The sequence below is a fragment of the Macaca fascicularis genome, chromosome 14 (genome assembly GCF_037993035.2).
Source record: "Macaca fascicularis isolate 582-1 chromosome 14, T2T-MFA8v1.1".
In the NCBI taxonomy this organism is placed as follows: Eukaryota; Metazoa; Chordata; class Mammalia; order Primates; family Cercopithecidae; genus Macaca; species Macaca fascicularis.
The window spans coordinates 88,819,263-88,835,515 of NC_088388.1; the positions used below are offsets into that span (position 1 = coordinate 88,819,263).

The window sequence follows — 16,253 nt, forward strand, 5'->3', positions numbered from 1 at the left end:
AATTGTCTTACTGATATACACACTCAATGATAGCTCTTGTTTTCAATGGTCCTTGTGTGCATTCCAAAGTAGCATTATAAAATGTAAACTTAGACTGGAAAAACTTTGAAGAAGTTTGTTTTGATGTAAATAATTTTTAGCCGAAAAAATTTTTTTCTTTCTTTTTTTTTTTTTTTTTTTGGCTTGTAGCATAGATTACTTATTTATTATTTTAGTTTTTTGAGACAGTGATTCCCTCAATACCCCAGGCTGGAAATACAGATGTCTGACATGGGCTCACTGCAACCTCTGCCTCTCGGGTACAAGTGATTCTCAGTCTCCTGAGTTGCTGGGATTACACGCCCATGTCACCATGCCTGGCTAATTTTTGTATTTTCAGTCGAGACAACAGGATTTCACCATGTTGGCCAGGCTGGTCTCTGACTCCTGACCTCAAGTGATATGCACGCCTCAGCCTCCCAAAGTGCTGGCATTACATATGTGAGCCACCAAACCCGGCTGATTCTTATCTTTAAAGTTCTCAGAAACGCTGGATTCAGAAAAACTACTGGTTTATCAAAATCATTATATTATCATCTATGTTTTCTTCAATGTTAATGTCAAATTGGGAGTCTTGGTCCTAAAAGATCAGTAATTGTGGATTGTCATTCATGATAAATTTGCTCCATCCTTACTATGTGCCATTCTTTGCAAAGGATAAACAGCTTGTGAGTCAGATCTGGAGTTAATGAAACCTTCAGATTCTGTAAGCAAATAAGTAGAGATGCTATGTTTAAATTGTCTGAAACCATCTTTGCCTCTGTGACATTTCCCTCTTATTGGGAAGCTAACTGATATGGCTCTAGAAATAGTGTACTCCTAAGTATTGTTAAGAGTCTGCAGGTAGGTAAATCTTCAATGCTTTCAACGAATTTCCCTTTTCTTAAAAAGTCTCTGTGAAACCCATCTTCTAAAACTTCTTGCTTCAACGTAATTTTAGAAAAAACAGGAACCAAAGACAGAGGTGGTGGCAAAGGCTACAGCCAAATTGAAGGGTCACAGCAGCATCGGAGGCAGGATGCCCAGAAGAAAGCCACGCAGAAAACATCAAAACTTCTGGAGACTACGCATGCGCCTTGTGCTTCTCTTGAAACCCGTGCCAGCGGTGACTCCAGCACATCTATGGTCCTTCAGTCTTGCTGTCTCCAGATCCAAGTCCCCTATTACAAAAGTTTTAGAATCCGTTTTCATTTGGATAGAAAAGGGGGTCAGAAAATTTAGAACCTTACCAGATTTAGGCAGAGCAAGCTGGGATGGCATGGTCGGGATTGAGATTAGCTGTGGATAAAGAAACTTGTACTTGGAGAATAGGGGAATTTGTTGTGAATTTCTCAAAGACGATATTTAATCCCTAGTTAAAAGTTTGTAAATAGATTATTTTACAGGACTCTCCCTGAAAAGTGAAACTTGAAGAATGACCTGTGGGTGGTATTAGGAAAGAAATAGAGGCCATAGTGAAGGAAGAAAGGAGGGATGAAGGCAGAAGAGAATGTGAACTGGCATGCCAGACAGACTAAAAAATAATGAAAACAAAAGCAAAAATTACACATTTCAGACACTTATCAAAGGAAAACGTTTATGCAGCCATCAAACGTGAAAAAAATTTTATAATCCCTGATCATTAGAGAAATGCAAATCAAAGCCACAACGAATTATCATCTCAAGCCAGTTAAAATGGCAATCATTATAAAGTCAGGAAACAACAGGTGCTGAAGAGGATGTGGAGAAATAGGAACGCTTTTACTCTGTTGTTGGGAGTGTAAATCAGTTCAACCATCGAGGAAGACAGTGTGGTGATTCCTCAAGGATCGAGAACCAGAAATACCATTTGACCCAGCAAACCCATTACTGGGTATATAGTCAAAGGATTGTAAATCATTCTACTATAAAGACACATGCACACGTATGTTTATTCCAGCACTGTTCAGCATAGCAAAGACTTGGCACCAACCCAAATGCCAATCAAGGATAGACTGGATAAAGAAAATGTGGCACATATACACCATGGAATACTATGCAGTCATAAAAAAGGATGAGTTTGGCCAGGTGCTGGGGTCATGCCTGTAATCCCAGCACTTTGGGAGGCTGAGGCAGTTGGATCACAAGGTCAGGAAATCGAGACCATCCTGGCTAACACGGTGAAACCCTGTGTCTACTAAAAATACAAAAAAAAAAAAAAAAATTAGCTGGGCATGGTGGTGGGCACCTGTAGTCCCAGCTACTGGGGAGGCTAAGGCAGGAGAATGGTGTGAACACGGGGGTGGAGCTTGCAGTGAGCCAAGATCACGCCACTGCACTCCAGCCTGGGTGATAGAGCCAGACTCCTTCATAATAAATAAATAAATAAATAAGTAAATAAATAAATAAAAATGGATGACTTCATGTCCTTTGCAGGGACATAGATGAAGCTGGAAACCATCATTTTCAGCAAACTAAAACAAGAACAGAAAACCAAACATTGCATGTTCTCATTCATAAGTGGGAGTTGAACAATGAGAACATATGGGCACAGGGAGGGGAACATCATACACCAGGGCCTGTCTGGGGGTTGGGGGATAGGGGAGGGATAGCATTAGGAGAAATACCTAACGTAGATGACAGGTTGATGGGTGCAGCAAACCACCATGGCACATGTATACCTATGCAACAAACCTGAACATTCTACATATGTATCCCAGAACTTAAAGTATAATATTTTTAAAAAGCACAAAGAAATAAACAAAAACCCTACAGATTCCAAGAAAGTGTGGCTTAGGTATTTGATATGTAGAGGAGAAAAGGTAGGTGAAAATTATAGTAAAGCAACATTTACTTTGGAGTTTGAAGAAATCGGTGGGTCTTGCTTTCAATATGTCAAGGATGTGACTTCTGAATGTGTGAATAACAACATCCCCCAACAAATCTGTGTGCTAATTAATAACAGACACTCCCACATTTTTATCATTAAGGTCCAACCTAATCCTAATTCAGATATTCATTCTAATTAATGCCGTCATCTCAGAATTTCAAAGATATTTGTTGGCCAGTTAGTGACTATTAGTTATCCTTAGAAAGAAACTATTTGAGAGGAACATTTGGAGGTACCTATCAATTTTTAATTCTACATATATTTTAAACCTATAATATCATTAGTATGGAAATTTCCATAAAAATGCACAAGGATATATGTTTATTATGTATATTGTGGCAGTATTTTCAATTAACAAGGGAGAGAATATAGTTTAACAAAACACTGTGTAATCTATTGCACTCTCTATAAATATGAAGAACATCTGCACATACTCATAACCAGCCACTTGCTTAGCTAAAAAATGTGATCTCATGGAATTAAAAAGTAAAACAGAAGATCCTAGTGGCTAGGAAGTGTAGAAGGCAGAGGGAGAGGTACAATATTAAATATAATTAAATATAATGATTAATAAAAGAGAAAATAAATACAATTTAAAAATACAAAATTATACATAGATGGAAGGTATAACTTATAATGTTCTATAACATTGCAAGATGATTATAGTTAACAATAATATATATACTTTCAAATAGCTAGAATGAGGGTATTGCAGGTTCCCTAAAAAAAAAAAGATAAATGTTTGGGATAATGTTCTAAATAGTCTGATCTGATTACTATGCATCATATGTATCAAACCATCACTATCTACTCTACAAATATGTAAAAGTATGTATCTATAAAAAATAAAAAAATTTAAAGTACTGATTCCTTGATATCCTTGGATAGCGGTAGTTTATTTTTCTAATATTCTTTTAACGGGCAATCAGACAAAAAATGGTTTGATCTGCAAGATAACAAGAATAAATGTGAAAATATATGAGTCAGAGAACTCATATAATATTTTAGGTATGTTAGTGGTTCTTTCTTGGAGCAGGGGGCTATTGAATTTTCTCAAGTCAGCAAAATTTTCAAATGTATAGGCATAAATTGTTCTTAAAATATTTGTACTGACTTATGGATATCTGGATAACCTATGAGTTTGCCTGTTTATTCTTCATTTGAACTCCCCCTCTCCGTTTTTTAAATGAATCTCATTGGGAATTTATTAATTTAATTTATCTATTTAAAGAACCTACTTTTGAATTTGTTGATTTATCTTTTGCATGTTTTTAAATCAATTTTCTGCAATTTTAAAATTTTTTCTTAGTTTTTTAACATGAATTTGCTTTTACCTGGCTGTTTATGACAGACTTTTCTTTGTTAATAACAGATGCATTTAATGATATACATTTTTTGTTCTCATTGTCTTAAATACATTTCAAAAGTTTTTGTTTTGTATTTTGAATATTATTTAATTAAACATATTTTCATTGTTTTTCTTTAGTGCATGTATTTGCAGGGAAACTATAAAAGAGAGGGGAGGGAATGCGTTTTCCTAATGATATTTAAAATAACTACTAACATTTGAAATTAATTTTAATAAAACATTGTAACCCAATATATCCAAAATGTTTTCAACATAATAAACATGATAAATATTAGTGAGATATTTTATATTCTTTTTTTTGAGACAGAGTTTGGCTTTGTCGCCCAGGCTGGAGTGTAGTGACTAGATCCTGTCTAGCTGCAGTGTCAACCTCCCGGCTATAGCAATCTTCCCACCTCAGCCTCCCCAGTACCTGGGACTACAGGTTCATACCACCATGCTCCACTAATTTTTATTTTTTTGGAGAGGCGAGGTTTCGCAATGTTACCTATGCTTGTCTCAAACTCCTTTCCTGTGTCCACCTCTCAATGTGCTGGGATGACAGGCTTGAATAATAATGTTTATACATTTTAGGAAGAAATTCCTAAGCCTACTTCAGTTTTAAAAAGAAGGGTAGATTGGAATTTACTTTCTTTAAACTCAATCGTTTCTAAAACTCTAAATTAGATTCAAGTATTAAAGGCCCCAGGAAGACAATTTTAGAAGACAAGTTTTCAAAGTGAGCCAGGCTAGATGCTTTATAATTGAGCATTCACTGGATATATCTTGGCATCCTGATGGTCAACACTGAGGGTTTCTATTTTTTTAAATAATGTGAAAGACAGAACCTTGTTGCATATACACTGTGTAGAATTTCCAGAGTTAGAAACTTTTCTTAAAACACTTCCCTATGTTCTTTTTATGTATGTATTTTTTGAAAAATTCAAACTATGTATGGATAAACTCTTAATAGAAGATTAGGTTTCTTCAGTTTCAAAGGCAAAACCTAGTCCTTTTGATTGGCTCTATTTAATTGTATAATTGTATTATCAATTAAAATTAAAAAATAACTTCAACAAATACATTCCAAGGATAGATAAGTAAATCAGTTGTCTGATGTCATTATACAATGTTACTTTTCTTTTTTTTTTTTTTTTTTTCTTTTGGGATGGAGCCTGGCTCTTTCACCCAGGCTGGAGTGAAGTGGCAGGAAATCGGCTATTACCAAATTCTGAAAAATAGATTTGTAATTCAACAGGAAACTTTGTGGTAGAGGTAGGTTGCAGATGCTAGAATGTTCAAAAAAGTGTCTTTTTTATTAAAAAGAGAAGCACTGGGAAATTAAGAGGTATTCCAAATTGGCTGGAGTGTCCATTATCCATTATTCACATCATGGATTGTTCCTGCCTATACCCATCTCTACTCTCTCTTCTGGATTGGTTAGGACTTTTGGAACCTACAAAATGCCAACGGTAAAGAGAATTACTTTCTTATATTTGTTTCATGGTCCTAGACTTAAGTAGGAAAACAGGTTGTTTCCTTAATAATGCCACAGTAGACAGAGGTAAGTCTGTAATGGAAAGCTCCTAATTTCCAGTGCTCTAGGCTTCACCTGCCTAAAGCTGAGTGTTTGAATACGTGAATGATGTGGTGCAAAAAGCAGTTGAAATAAAATCAAAAGCTACCCTCCCTTCCTTTCTCTCTTTGCCCCAATTCCTTCCTGATAAACAGCATCATCAGACCTTGTAATGGAGAACCAGGGCCCCGACACGGAGCTCCAGAATCTCAGCAGGGTATGTCCACAGGATCCAGTCCATGACCTGAGGGTTTCACAAGTTTCCCACTTGGAGTCCAGGACTAGGCTAACAGGGCCCCCACAAACAACCAGCGCAGCTCTTACTTCTGTGTGGACACTTTGATTAATTACTTAGATTTATTGAGGTACAGAATGGATATACAGGGTGGTCAGTCAGTCAGTGGTCTTGGACAGTAAACTGACAATAGAACAAGAAAATTTAGTGTTCAATTTCTTGTATTTTATGAAATACAAACTCGAGATGATTTTATGATGGGTCAACCTGAGTACATATACGTACAAAGAGGGAAATGAGAGCAGTAGCCATTCTGTGGCATAGACATACCTTCTTATTCTTCAATGAAACACTTACTTAGGAAGCTGCTGGGAAGGCGTTTTGCAGATGCAAGCAAAGGTCCTAATCCTGTGACTAGGAAGTATATGCAAGTAAGCCTGACTTTGTCAGTGAATGTCGTTTAAAGAAAGACATGGGCATCCCTTGAAAAACATTTTAAACAACAAATGGGACTCTAATCTTCCAATTGCCCCCTATTGACTTTAAACCAAAGCTTTGATTCATGACCACTGGGATCCAGGCAGCGGGGGATTTCTTTTCCTGATGGACTGTACCAAGGATCTCACATTTGCTTAAGCAACCCCCTTAATTGTGTAAGCCAATTCCTTGCACTTACTTCACATGTGAATCTCCCTAACTATACACATATCGTATGGCTTCTGCTTTTGTCTTTGAATCTTGGCAGTCATGGGTCTGGTAGATTTGTCTTCACTGTTTTGACAATCTCGACCATAAGTCTTCTGGACCATTGGCAAAGAATTCCTCTGTTAGAAGATATTTGAGTAGTACCTTCTGAAATCTCTTTCTTTTAAAAAAAAAAAATTCATATAACTATAAAAGGATTTAGTACAGAAAGAAAAATATAGTCCATGCCTATCTTTTGGATTCTGCATTTGTGAATTTGCCTATATCCTAAAAGTTATTTATAATCCCCAAAATAATTCCTGTAGTGCACTCATAGTCATTGCAGGACATCATGCACTATGTAGAGAAAAGCGTTAAAATAATAACTCATCTTTCACCCGTGACACTGGCGAAGTTTTGTAAATTCAATGAGAGACCCCAAGTTAGTGGGTTTATTTGGTTAACCGGTGGTTTCTCTTAGAGTGGTAGAAAATGGAAAACAAAAAGGAAAGTTTTATCTTCTGTTGGACTTCTCCGGAAATATCATACAAATGTACTAAAGCAGTATTTAAACTGGATGAGGTGATTTATACCTGTACTCCTAGCAATTTGGAAGGCTGAGACTGGAGGACCACTTGAAGCCAGCAGTTGGAGAACAGCCCGTGCTACAGAGTCATACACTGACTTTACCAAAAAGAGTCGTTTGCGTCTGCAGAGGTTTCTGCTGCTTTTGTTGTTATCTGTGCCCTGTCCCCAGAGGTGAAGTCTACAGAGACAGGCAGGTTTCCTTGAGCTGCTGTGAGCTCCACCCAGTTCGAGCTTCCCAGCTGGTTTGTTTACCTACTTAAGCCTCAGCAATGGCGGGCGGCCCTCCCCCAGCCTGGCTGCTGCCTTGCCGCGAGATCAGAGACTGCTGTGCTAGCAATGAGGGAGGCTCTGTGGGCGTGGGACCCTCCCGGCCAGGTGTGGGATATTATCTCCAGATGTGCCTGTTTGCTTAAAGCGCAGTATTGGGGTGGGAGTTACCCGATTTAGCAGGTGTTGTGTGTCTCAGTTCCCCTGGCTAGGAAAAGGGATTCCCTTTCCCCTTGCGCTTCCCAGGTGAGGCGATGCCTCGCCCTGCTTCAGCTCTCCCTGGTCGGGCTGCAGCAGCTGACCAGCACCGATTGTCCGGCACACCCTAGTGAGATGAACCCAGTACCTCAGTTGAAAATGCAGAAATCATCGGTCTTCTGTGTTGCTCGCGCTGGGAGTTGGAGACTGGAGCTGTTCCTATTCGGCCATCTTGCTCCGCCCCCCCTCCACCTTTCTTAATATGCTAAATACCACGAAAGAGGTGGGTGTGGTCTTCAAAGATTCATATAAAAGGATGTAGAAGAGAGAAGCTCATTTTGCTCCAGAGGAGGACAGCACTTAGAGTTACCTGCATTCAGGTGGCCTGGGAAAGTCAGCTCTGCAAGGAAGGAGCTCCTGATCTTGGGGAGTACTTAAAAGAACTTTTTTTTGGAAAAATAACTGCAGAAAACATTCTTAGAGCCCTGGGGTGAGTGCAACTTATTACCAAGTAGTAAATTACAATGATAAAAATATCTACCTGTCTTAAACCTACTTAATGTTATTATATGTAACTCATAATATTACTACTCATTTTATGACATGAGGTATTAATTGTTGTTATTGGCTCAGATGACCTCTGAAAAATATTTGCATTTTTTGCTTTTTTTTTTTTTTTTTTTTTTTTTGGAGATGGAATCTTGCTCTGCCACCCAGGCTGGAGTGCAATGGCATGATCTTGGCTCTTGGCTCACTGCAACCACCACCACCTGGATTCAAGTGATTCTACTGTCTCAGCCTCCCGAGTAGTGGGGATTACAGGCGCCCATCACTATACCTGGATAAATTTTGTATTTTTAGTAGAGACGGGGTTTCAGCATATTAGTCAGGCTGGTCTCGAACTCCTGACCTCAGATGGTCCACCCGTCTCAGCCTCCCAAAGTGCTGGCATCACAGGCGTGAGCCACCGTGCCAGGCCTAAATATTTGCAATTCTAAAATTTTCACTTTTGGCACTTAAATTCAACACTGCTTAGTAAAAGACAGTAAGGTAAATGCCTTCAAACTGCCAAAGCAAAGATTTGGAGGTCAGGGATCTCCAGAGAGACAGAACCGTAGGATGTATACATAACTATAACTATAAATACATATAAATTGTGTGTGTGAAAGCAAATGGCCTTCTCTCTGCCCTTTTATTCGGTCTGAGCTCCCAGCTGATTGGATGGTGTCCATTCACATTGAGGGCTGCTGTTCCCCACTCAGATCACCAACTCACATGTCACTCTGGAAACACCTTCACAGACTCACCCAGAAATAATGCTTCACCAATTCTCCATATATTACTTAATCCAGTCAAGTCAACACCTAAAATTAACAATAATGCCGTAGTAATATAATTGTACATTTTTCAGTTTTAAAAAAACTGATAATATTTGAGTTCATAGTTTGAGTAGCCCAAGAAGGAAGTTAATTTAAGCCACAAGAAAAATAACTCAATATCTTTCATTATTTATTTTCTCTCTTAGTGAACATAGACTGGTTTAGTTGTTGTCTTTTTGTTTATCTGGTCGGTTGGTTGGTTTTGGGGTTGCTTTTGTTTCAAAGAGCCGGGCTTCTGGGTCCCTCTTTCTGAAAATATGCCATAGAGCCCTCTGACCATCTTCTCGTGTTTTCTTACCCAGTGTAGGTTTTCTACTCCTCTCCCATAGTCATTCAGTAGTTACTTGAAAGAGGAATAGGGACAAACATGATTTATTCTAGACCACTTAAGACTAAAACCCAAGTTTCATATCAATCCCAGGGAATAGGTTATTGAATAGATTTGCATTATGTTATGGGCAGGAACTAGGAGTGGAAGAGGTTGTGAGTCATCTAGTCAGTGGTGTCTGCTCTAAAGCCTGAAGACTCTCCTTGTGTATGAATTTTTCATTTTTGTTGCAGAGGAAATAGTTTGTTTCACTTTAATGAGCACTGTTGAGAAGAAAATATAGCTATCACATATCACCTCATGTTGACAGATTTTCACCAACCCAGACCCCAAAATGACATGCTGCTCTTTCTTCCTCAGAAACATGAATTCTAGAATCTTGCAAGTCTTCCAGCGGGAACTCACCTGCCCCATCTGCATGAACTACTTCATAGACCCAGTCACCATAGACTGTGGGCACAGCTTTTGCAGGCCCTGTTTCTACCTCAACTGGCAAGACATCACGGTTCTTCCTCAGTGTTCTAAATGCAAAAAGACAACATGGCGGAGAAACCTCAGAACTAACATTCGCTTGAATAAGATGGCTTCCATTGCCAGAAAAGCCAGTCTCAGGCAATTCCTTACCTCTGAGGAGCAGATATGTGGGACTCACAGAGAGGTAAAGAAGATGTTCTGTGAAGCGGACAAGAGCCTGCTGTGTTTGCTATGCTCCAACTCTCAGGAGCACCGAGACCACAAACACTGTCCCATTGAGTGGGCTGCTGAGGAACACCGGGTAAGTGATGCCTCTGAACATCGATTTCTATAAAGGACACATGAAATTCTTGTAAGTCTATTTCCTTGGAGATTGGATGATGCCTTCTCTGTGTCCCTTTAAGCATGTCTGTTATGAGCTTCCTTGGCTTCATGCCTGTCACATTTGACAAACATTTGGAGAAACAAAGCAAACTATTTTCTATGGACCAATTTGTCTCTCATTTGGGGTCCTTCGTATATTAGAGAGTGAATGGTTCTTTAGTGTCTTCACTTGTGCTTCAATTCATGGCTCTTTTGCAGGAGAAGCTCCTGAAGAAAATGGAGTCTTTATGGGAAAAAGCTTGTGAAAATCACAGAAACCTGAACATGGAAACCACCAGATCCAGATGCTGGAAGGTTAGTACCATGTTACTCTACCTTCTTCAGTAACTTATGGTGAACAAATGGGTGACTCTTAAAATAGGAACTTGATCTCAATCCATAATATTCTTGGAATTCAATAAAAAAGGAAAAAACACATAAGAAAAAATACCCTAATTTTTTATATAAGATAGTGTGACTCTTTGGTAGGATTTCTAGCTAAACGACAGATGTTACCCAAGCATGCTCATCTGTCTCCATACAAACCTATAGCAATACACCAGCAAATACAAGAAACTGGGCCATTTCACAGCATTCTCAATGGGCTGCCTGGATAACTTCTGGGCACAAGCGTTATTTGGCCATCATGGAAATATCAAGTGAACCTTCTAAGGCTGAGTCAGCATGAATTTGAATCCAGGTGGGCAAATATATTTGAAATGTGAGTTAAATATCAGGCAGAAGGAGCAAGAGTACAAATTTAGAGGAAGCATGAAATTAAGTGTCAGAACTAATTAATATTGAATAAGTCATAACACGTAATGGAAAAAGTGGTGAGAAATGTATACTCGTGTCTTGGGGACACAAATATGTGAGAAATATGGGAACTAGTGTTTAATATAAGGAGAACTTTAGGGACTTGAGAAGAATTCTAGAAATTATTTTCTCTTTGTGGACATTTATCTTGAGGGTATGATATCTAATATTAATTCATTAATTAATTCTAATATAAATTCATTGAAAAATATTTTATGAATACCTAGTAATATGTCAAATATCAACTTAGAAAATTAAGTAGTAAAAAAGAAAGAAAACACACAAATCTTGCAACTGAAATGAGAGAAGCAAATGGTCACCATGCAGATATGTGAAGTACATGATGTGTTAGAGGGTAGTAGTGTCTTTGGAGAATAATCAAGCAGGAAAGTAGAAAAGGAGCACAGAGGTCAGGGACTGGGGATGAGGGTTTGGGTTTTAATTAGTGTGGTCAGAAAAAAGGCTCATGGAAAAATTCACACTGAAACAAAATATCGATCAACAGGAAATATAGATATCCTCCTGTTTGCCTTCCCCTTCCTCATAAATATAGGAATATATACGTGTATCTGGCTGTGGGTGTGTGTGTGTATATATATATATATGTGGATATATGTGAGGAATATATATCTACACACACAGATACACATAGATATTCCTCATATATGCATATATAGCTATATATGAGAAATATATATATGAGTACATATATGACAAATATGTATACATATGAAAATAATTCTAGATATAGGAAACAGCATGTGCAGCAATATTTCATTTGCATTTATTTGGGGGGTTGAGGAACCACAAAGGTGTCCATGTTGCTGACTAGGGTGAGTTTAGAAGAGAATAAATGAAACTTTCTTAGACTATGTGATGCTGGGTGAAATGCATTGAGTTGACAATGCTAGTCTGTGGTCATTTCATAATTTCTCATATAATGGGTTTACGTAAATTGCCCCAATTCTCCAAAATAGAAATAATGGTTTCCTATCTAGCCAATATTGCTCGATAGTTTAATTCTTAAGCAATAACTGTGTTTTCTTTCTATAAATGTGTGTTGGAAGAGAGAAATCCATTTTTATAAAACTCTTAGAAAACATTTTATCATTAATCAAGTAAACGTAACTGGGCAGAAACACCTATGTTGATATTAATGCAGAAAAAAGGAGAAGAATAAAATGTGGAATCTGAGAATTGACAAGACTGAGGGTTAAAATATTGGATGTTCAGAATGCTAAGAGGAATCAGTGAAATTCAAGAGAAGATGGATACGACATTTCTGTTTTGACTCTTGTCACTGCAGGATTATGTGAGTTTAAGGATAGAAGCAATCAGAGCTGAATATCAGAAGATGCCTGCATTTCTCCATGAAGAAGAGCAACATCACTTGGAGAGGCTGCAAAAGGAGGGCGAGGACATTTTTCAGCAACTCAATGAAAGCAAAGCCAGAATGGAACATTCGAGGGAGCTTTTAAGAGGAATGTATGAGGATCTGAAGCAAATGTGCCATAAAGCAGATGTGGAGCTACTCCAGGTACGGGCTGACCATGGGGTATCAGGATGTAGAACCTTCACATGCATGGGTGTTTTTCCTCTCCTGAAATCCAACCCCACTTTACTTCCATGATTTGTTTCTAAAAACACGTTTCTATAACTAATGCTACTCAGTTGGGAGGTTATAGCCTCTCCTATAGATTCTACCAACCGAAGGTCCCTCCTACTTTATCCACCAGCAACAAAACTTTGTGGAATGACCAAGGTAACAGCCCCAAGAAATATTTCCCATCAAAAGTCAATGATATATTTAGGATTTTTGAAAGTGGATAAAATGAGAAGTGATTCATTTGCACTTAGGTTAATTTGGAGAAACGGCATGATGGAGAAGTTGGGGAATCTAGGATCACATTAAAATTATTTTGGGATGCACTCATTTTGGTAACAGGGCTTAGGGAAGATGACTGAGTAGCTTCTTTATGGTTACAGCAGAGCACAGACTCTGTGGGCCTCCTCTTCCTTCACTTGGAAAGAGAATGTCTTCAAGACTGAGACTTTATTAGAACATTAATTCATGACATATGACAGACTGGGATTTTCATGAGAAAAGAAACAAAAAATGCTTTTCAGGAGGAAAAATTGTAGGAAAATAACATCTTCAGAAACTGCCTCCAAATCTCATAGTGAACTTAGTGGAAATCGCATCATGTGGAAAGCACTAAGCCTTTCTTTTTCTTTTTTTTCTTACAGGCTTTTGAAGACATATTACACAGGTGAGTGCATACCAAGATTTTAGCAGATGCTCTTTCAGTTTCCACAAATATCAAGCAGGAACTTTGACACTGAAGGAATAATTGACTCAGATATTCATATTACCTTGTGCTGGTTGTACTTTCTCCATCCCCCACCCTATGTTGTCTTCTCTTTTATTGCTATACTCAGTGATTTTATTAGGCAGTCCAATGAAAGTTCTGCAAAACCAAAAAAAACAAAAAAACAAACAAACAAATAAAATAAAAAAGAAAGAAAAAAATGAAAGAAGAATAAAAAAGTGAGCATCTTTATTCCTAATTTCCTTTTTATTGCTCAAAAACCTGCATATTTGAAAGAGAAAATGTTACATTTACTACATGGCTACAAAGTCAACCAGGGGAAGCCAGAGAGAAAAAGGGAAAGTATTTTTGTAGTGAAAAGTGTTGATGATTTCTAGTTTATATTTAAATATATAATTCTGAAAAATAGATGAGACAAACTATTTGGAATGTTTGAACTGTGTAGGCCTCCAGAGAACCTCAGTTATAAAAGGCAGATCTCCTGCCTGGAGCAAATTTCAACACCCTGGCCTTGAGAAGGAAGCAACAGATGCAACAGTCTTAAAAATAACCCCACCTTTCTAGATGGTGATATCAGGAAATTCTGGTGAAGTCTGGAACCCAGAATTTTATTTTTGAATATTCTCTTGGTCTTAGGATTAATGATCCTTACTAATTTGGAGCAATAAGAAGAAAGATCCAAATGAATTCTCACTCAGACACACTTTTCTAACATGCTTGAAAATCAGGAACTGTGAATAAGAATTAATCTGAAACAGAAATTGATAATTTTGGTATTAGCAAATTGCGGATTAAAGGGATTCTCATGAAATGTCTTTTAAATAAAAGTAGTGTTTTTATGTACTTTTTGGCTCTAGATGTGGTAACTGCATCTTTCTCCTTGCAGGTATGAGTCCTGCTGCTGCAAGTGCCCGAGCCTGTGAATCCAGAGCTCAGTGCAGGGCCCATCACTGGACTGCTGGATAGGCTCAATGCATTCAGAGGCGAGTGTCAGCCTATTGGCAGAATTCCCACAGTGTATCACTTCTTGTTAGAATCACGGGGGTAATATTTTACCCTTCATCAAATCGTTATTTCATTTCAGAAGGAAGAGAACGATATGACTATGCAACCCTATTATATCTGTGTTTCTATTTATAGTTCAGTTTATAATATGAAGAGTAAAACATAGTGAAAAACAAATATGTTCGGGGCTCACATGGATAGAGCTATATTTTGGGTACATGGAATGACATAAGAAATAAAAAATTGAATAAATGGAACAATGCTCAGAAGGAAGCTTACTAATCCAAAGTTACATAAAAATTTTACATTTCTTTACTGTATTTCACTTGCATTGTTAAAAAACAGTTTTTTTGGGAATAGAGTTCACAGCAGTTTGTTGGAGTATTTCTATTTTCTTACAGTAAATGTGTATTATTGATATAACATAAAAATTCGACTTAATATGTAAAAAGAAAGAATAAATTATTTTGTAAATAGGAAGTAAAAATAGAAATGATAATTTCAGTTCAGTTACACCATGAAGATCTACATGTAAAATCTAAAATTCAGTTTCAATCTAGAGCTAGCAGGGAAGTCTACAGAGTGACTGGTGAAATATTTTGCAAAAATCTGCCTTAAGTTACCACTTATAATTTGAACATATGGACTTTTATCCAGTTATCTAAAGCAGTGCTTGAATAAGCTAAAATCTTCCCATTCTTGTCGAATGTATATCACTAGTATTTAAGAACAAGAAATATTTTAATAATGACCTTGATAGCTAAAGGGCATTTGGGGCATATAACATTTCACTTTTACATTGGAAATTGGATTAAAACAGGCTGGTTTTATATTCAACTCTCAATTTTTAAGTTTTCAATATATTTTCAATGTCTGTTTTTAGGATATTGTTTTTCCTATAGAGAATATTAATCATCCTTATACTTGATTAAATGTTGTAATCAAAATTCTCCTGTCCTTGTAACTTCAAATTTCTTGGTAGAACAAATTTTCCCTCAAGAATTCTATTTTCTATTATTTACATGTATCTATACTTTTTTTGCTATTTTTGCAGTTGATTTTACTCTGCAGCCTGAAAGAGCCAATAGTCATATCTTCCTGTATAGAGATTTGAGAAGCATGAATGTTGGATGTGACCCTCAAGATGATCCCCACATCACTGCAAAATCTGAATGTTTTCTTGTATGGGGTGCTCAGACTTTCACATCTGGCAAATATTATTGGGAGGTTCATGTGGGGGACTCTTGGAATTGGGCTTTTGGTGTCTGTAACAATTATTGGAAAGAAAAGAGACAGAATGATAAGATAGATGGAGGGGAGGGACTCTTTCTTCTTGGATGTGTTAAGGAGGATGCTCATAGCAGTCTCTTTACCACCTCCCCACTTGTGGTGCAATATGTTCCAAGACCTACCAGTCGGGTAGGATTATTCCTGGATTGTGAAGGTAGAACCATGACCTTTGTTGATGTTGATCAAAGTTCCCTGATATACACCATCCCTAATTGCTCCTTCTCACCTCCTCTCAGGCCTATCTTTTGCTGTAGTCACTTCTGAGGAGAGATAAGTCAGAAGTGTGTCTATATGCTGTGGGAAACCATTTATCACAGAAAGCCCTCTTTTTCGCACCTCATCAAATAGGACAAATAAGTTATATTTAATGTCTTTAGTTGCGTTCTAATGTCATCAAATTTCATTGATAGTGCTTCTATTAAAAATGGTGAAAACATTAAAACTATGTGTATTGGTTCTTTGTTTAATCGTTTATGAAAAATCAT

At 37.4% G+C, this 16,253-nt stretch overlaps 1 protein-coding gene across 1 annotated transcript; it reads left to right on the forward strand.

Annotated features, from left to right (window-relative positions):
• Positions 1–9,385: 9,385 nt before the first annotated feature.
• LOC102145949 (tripartite motif-containing protein 51) lies at positions 9,386–16,105 on the forward strand. Its single transcript, XM_065529741.1, is given in 6 exon segments — positions 9,386–10,265; positions 10,547–10,642; positions 12,450–12,680; positions 13,391–13,417; positions 14,360–14,456; positions 15,533–16,105. Coding segments are annotated over 6 exon segments (1,392 nt in total). The 5' UTR covers positions 9,386–9,824; the 3' UTR covers positions 16,033–16,105.
• The last annotated feature ends 148 nt before the right edge of the window (positions 16,106–16,253 follow it).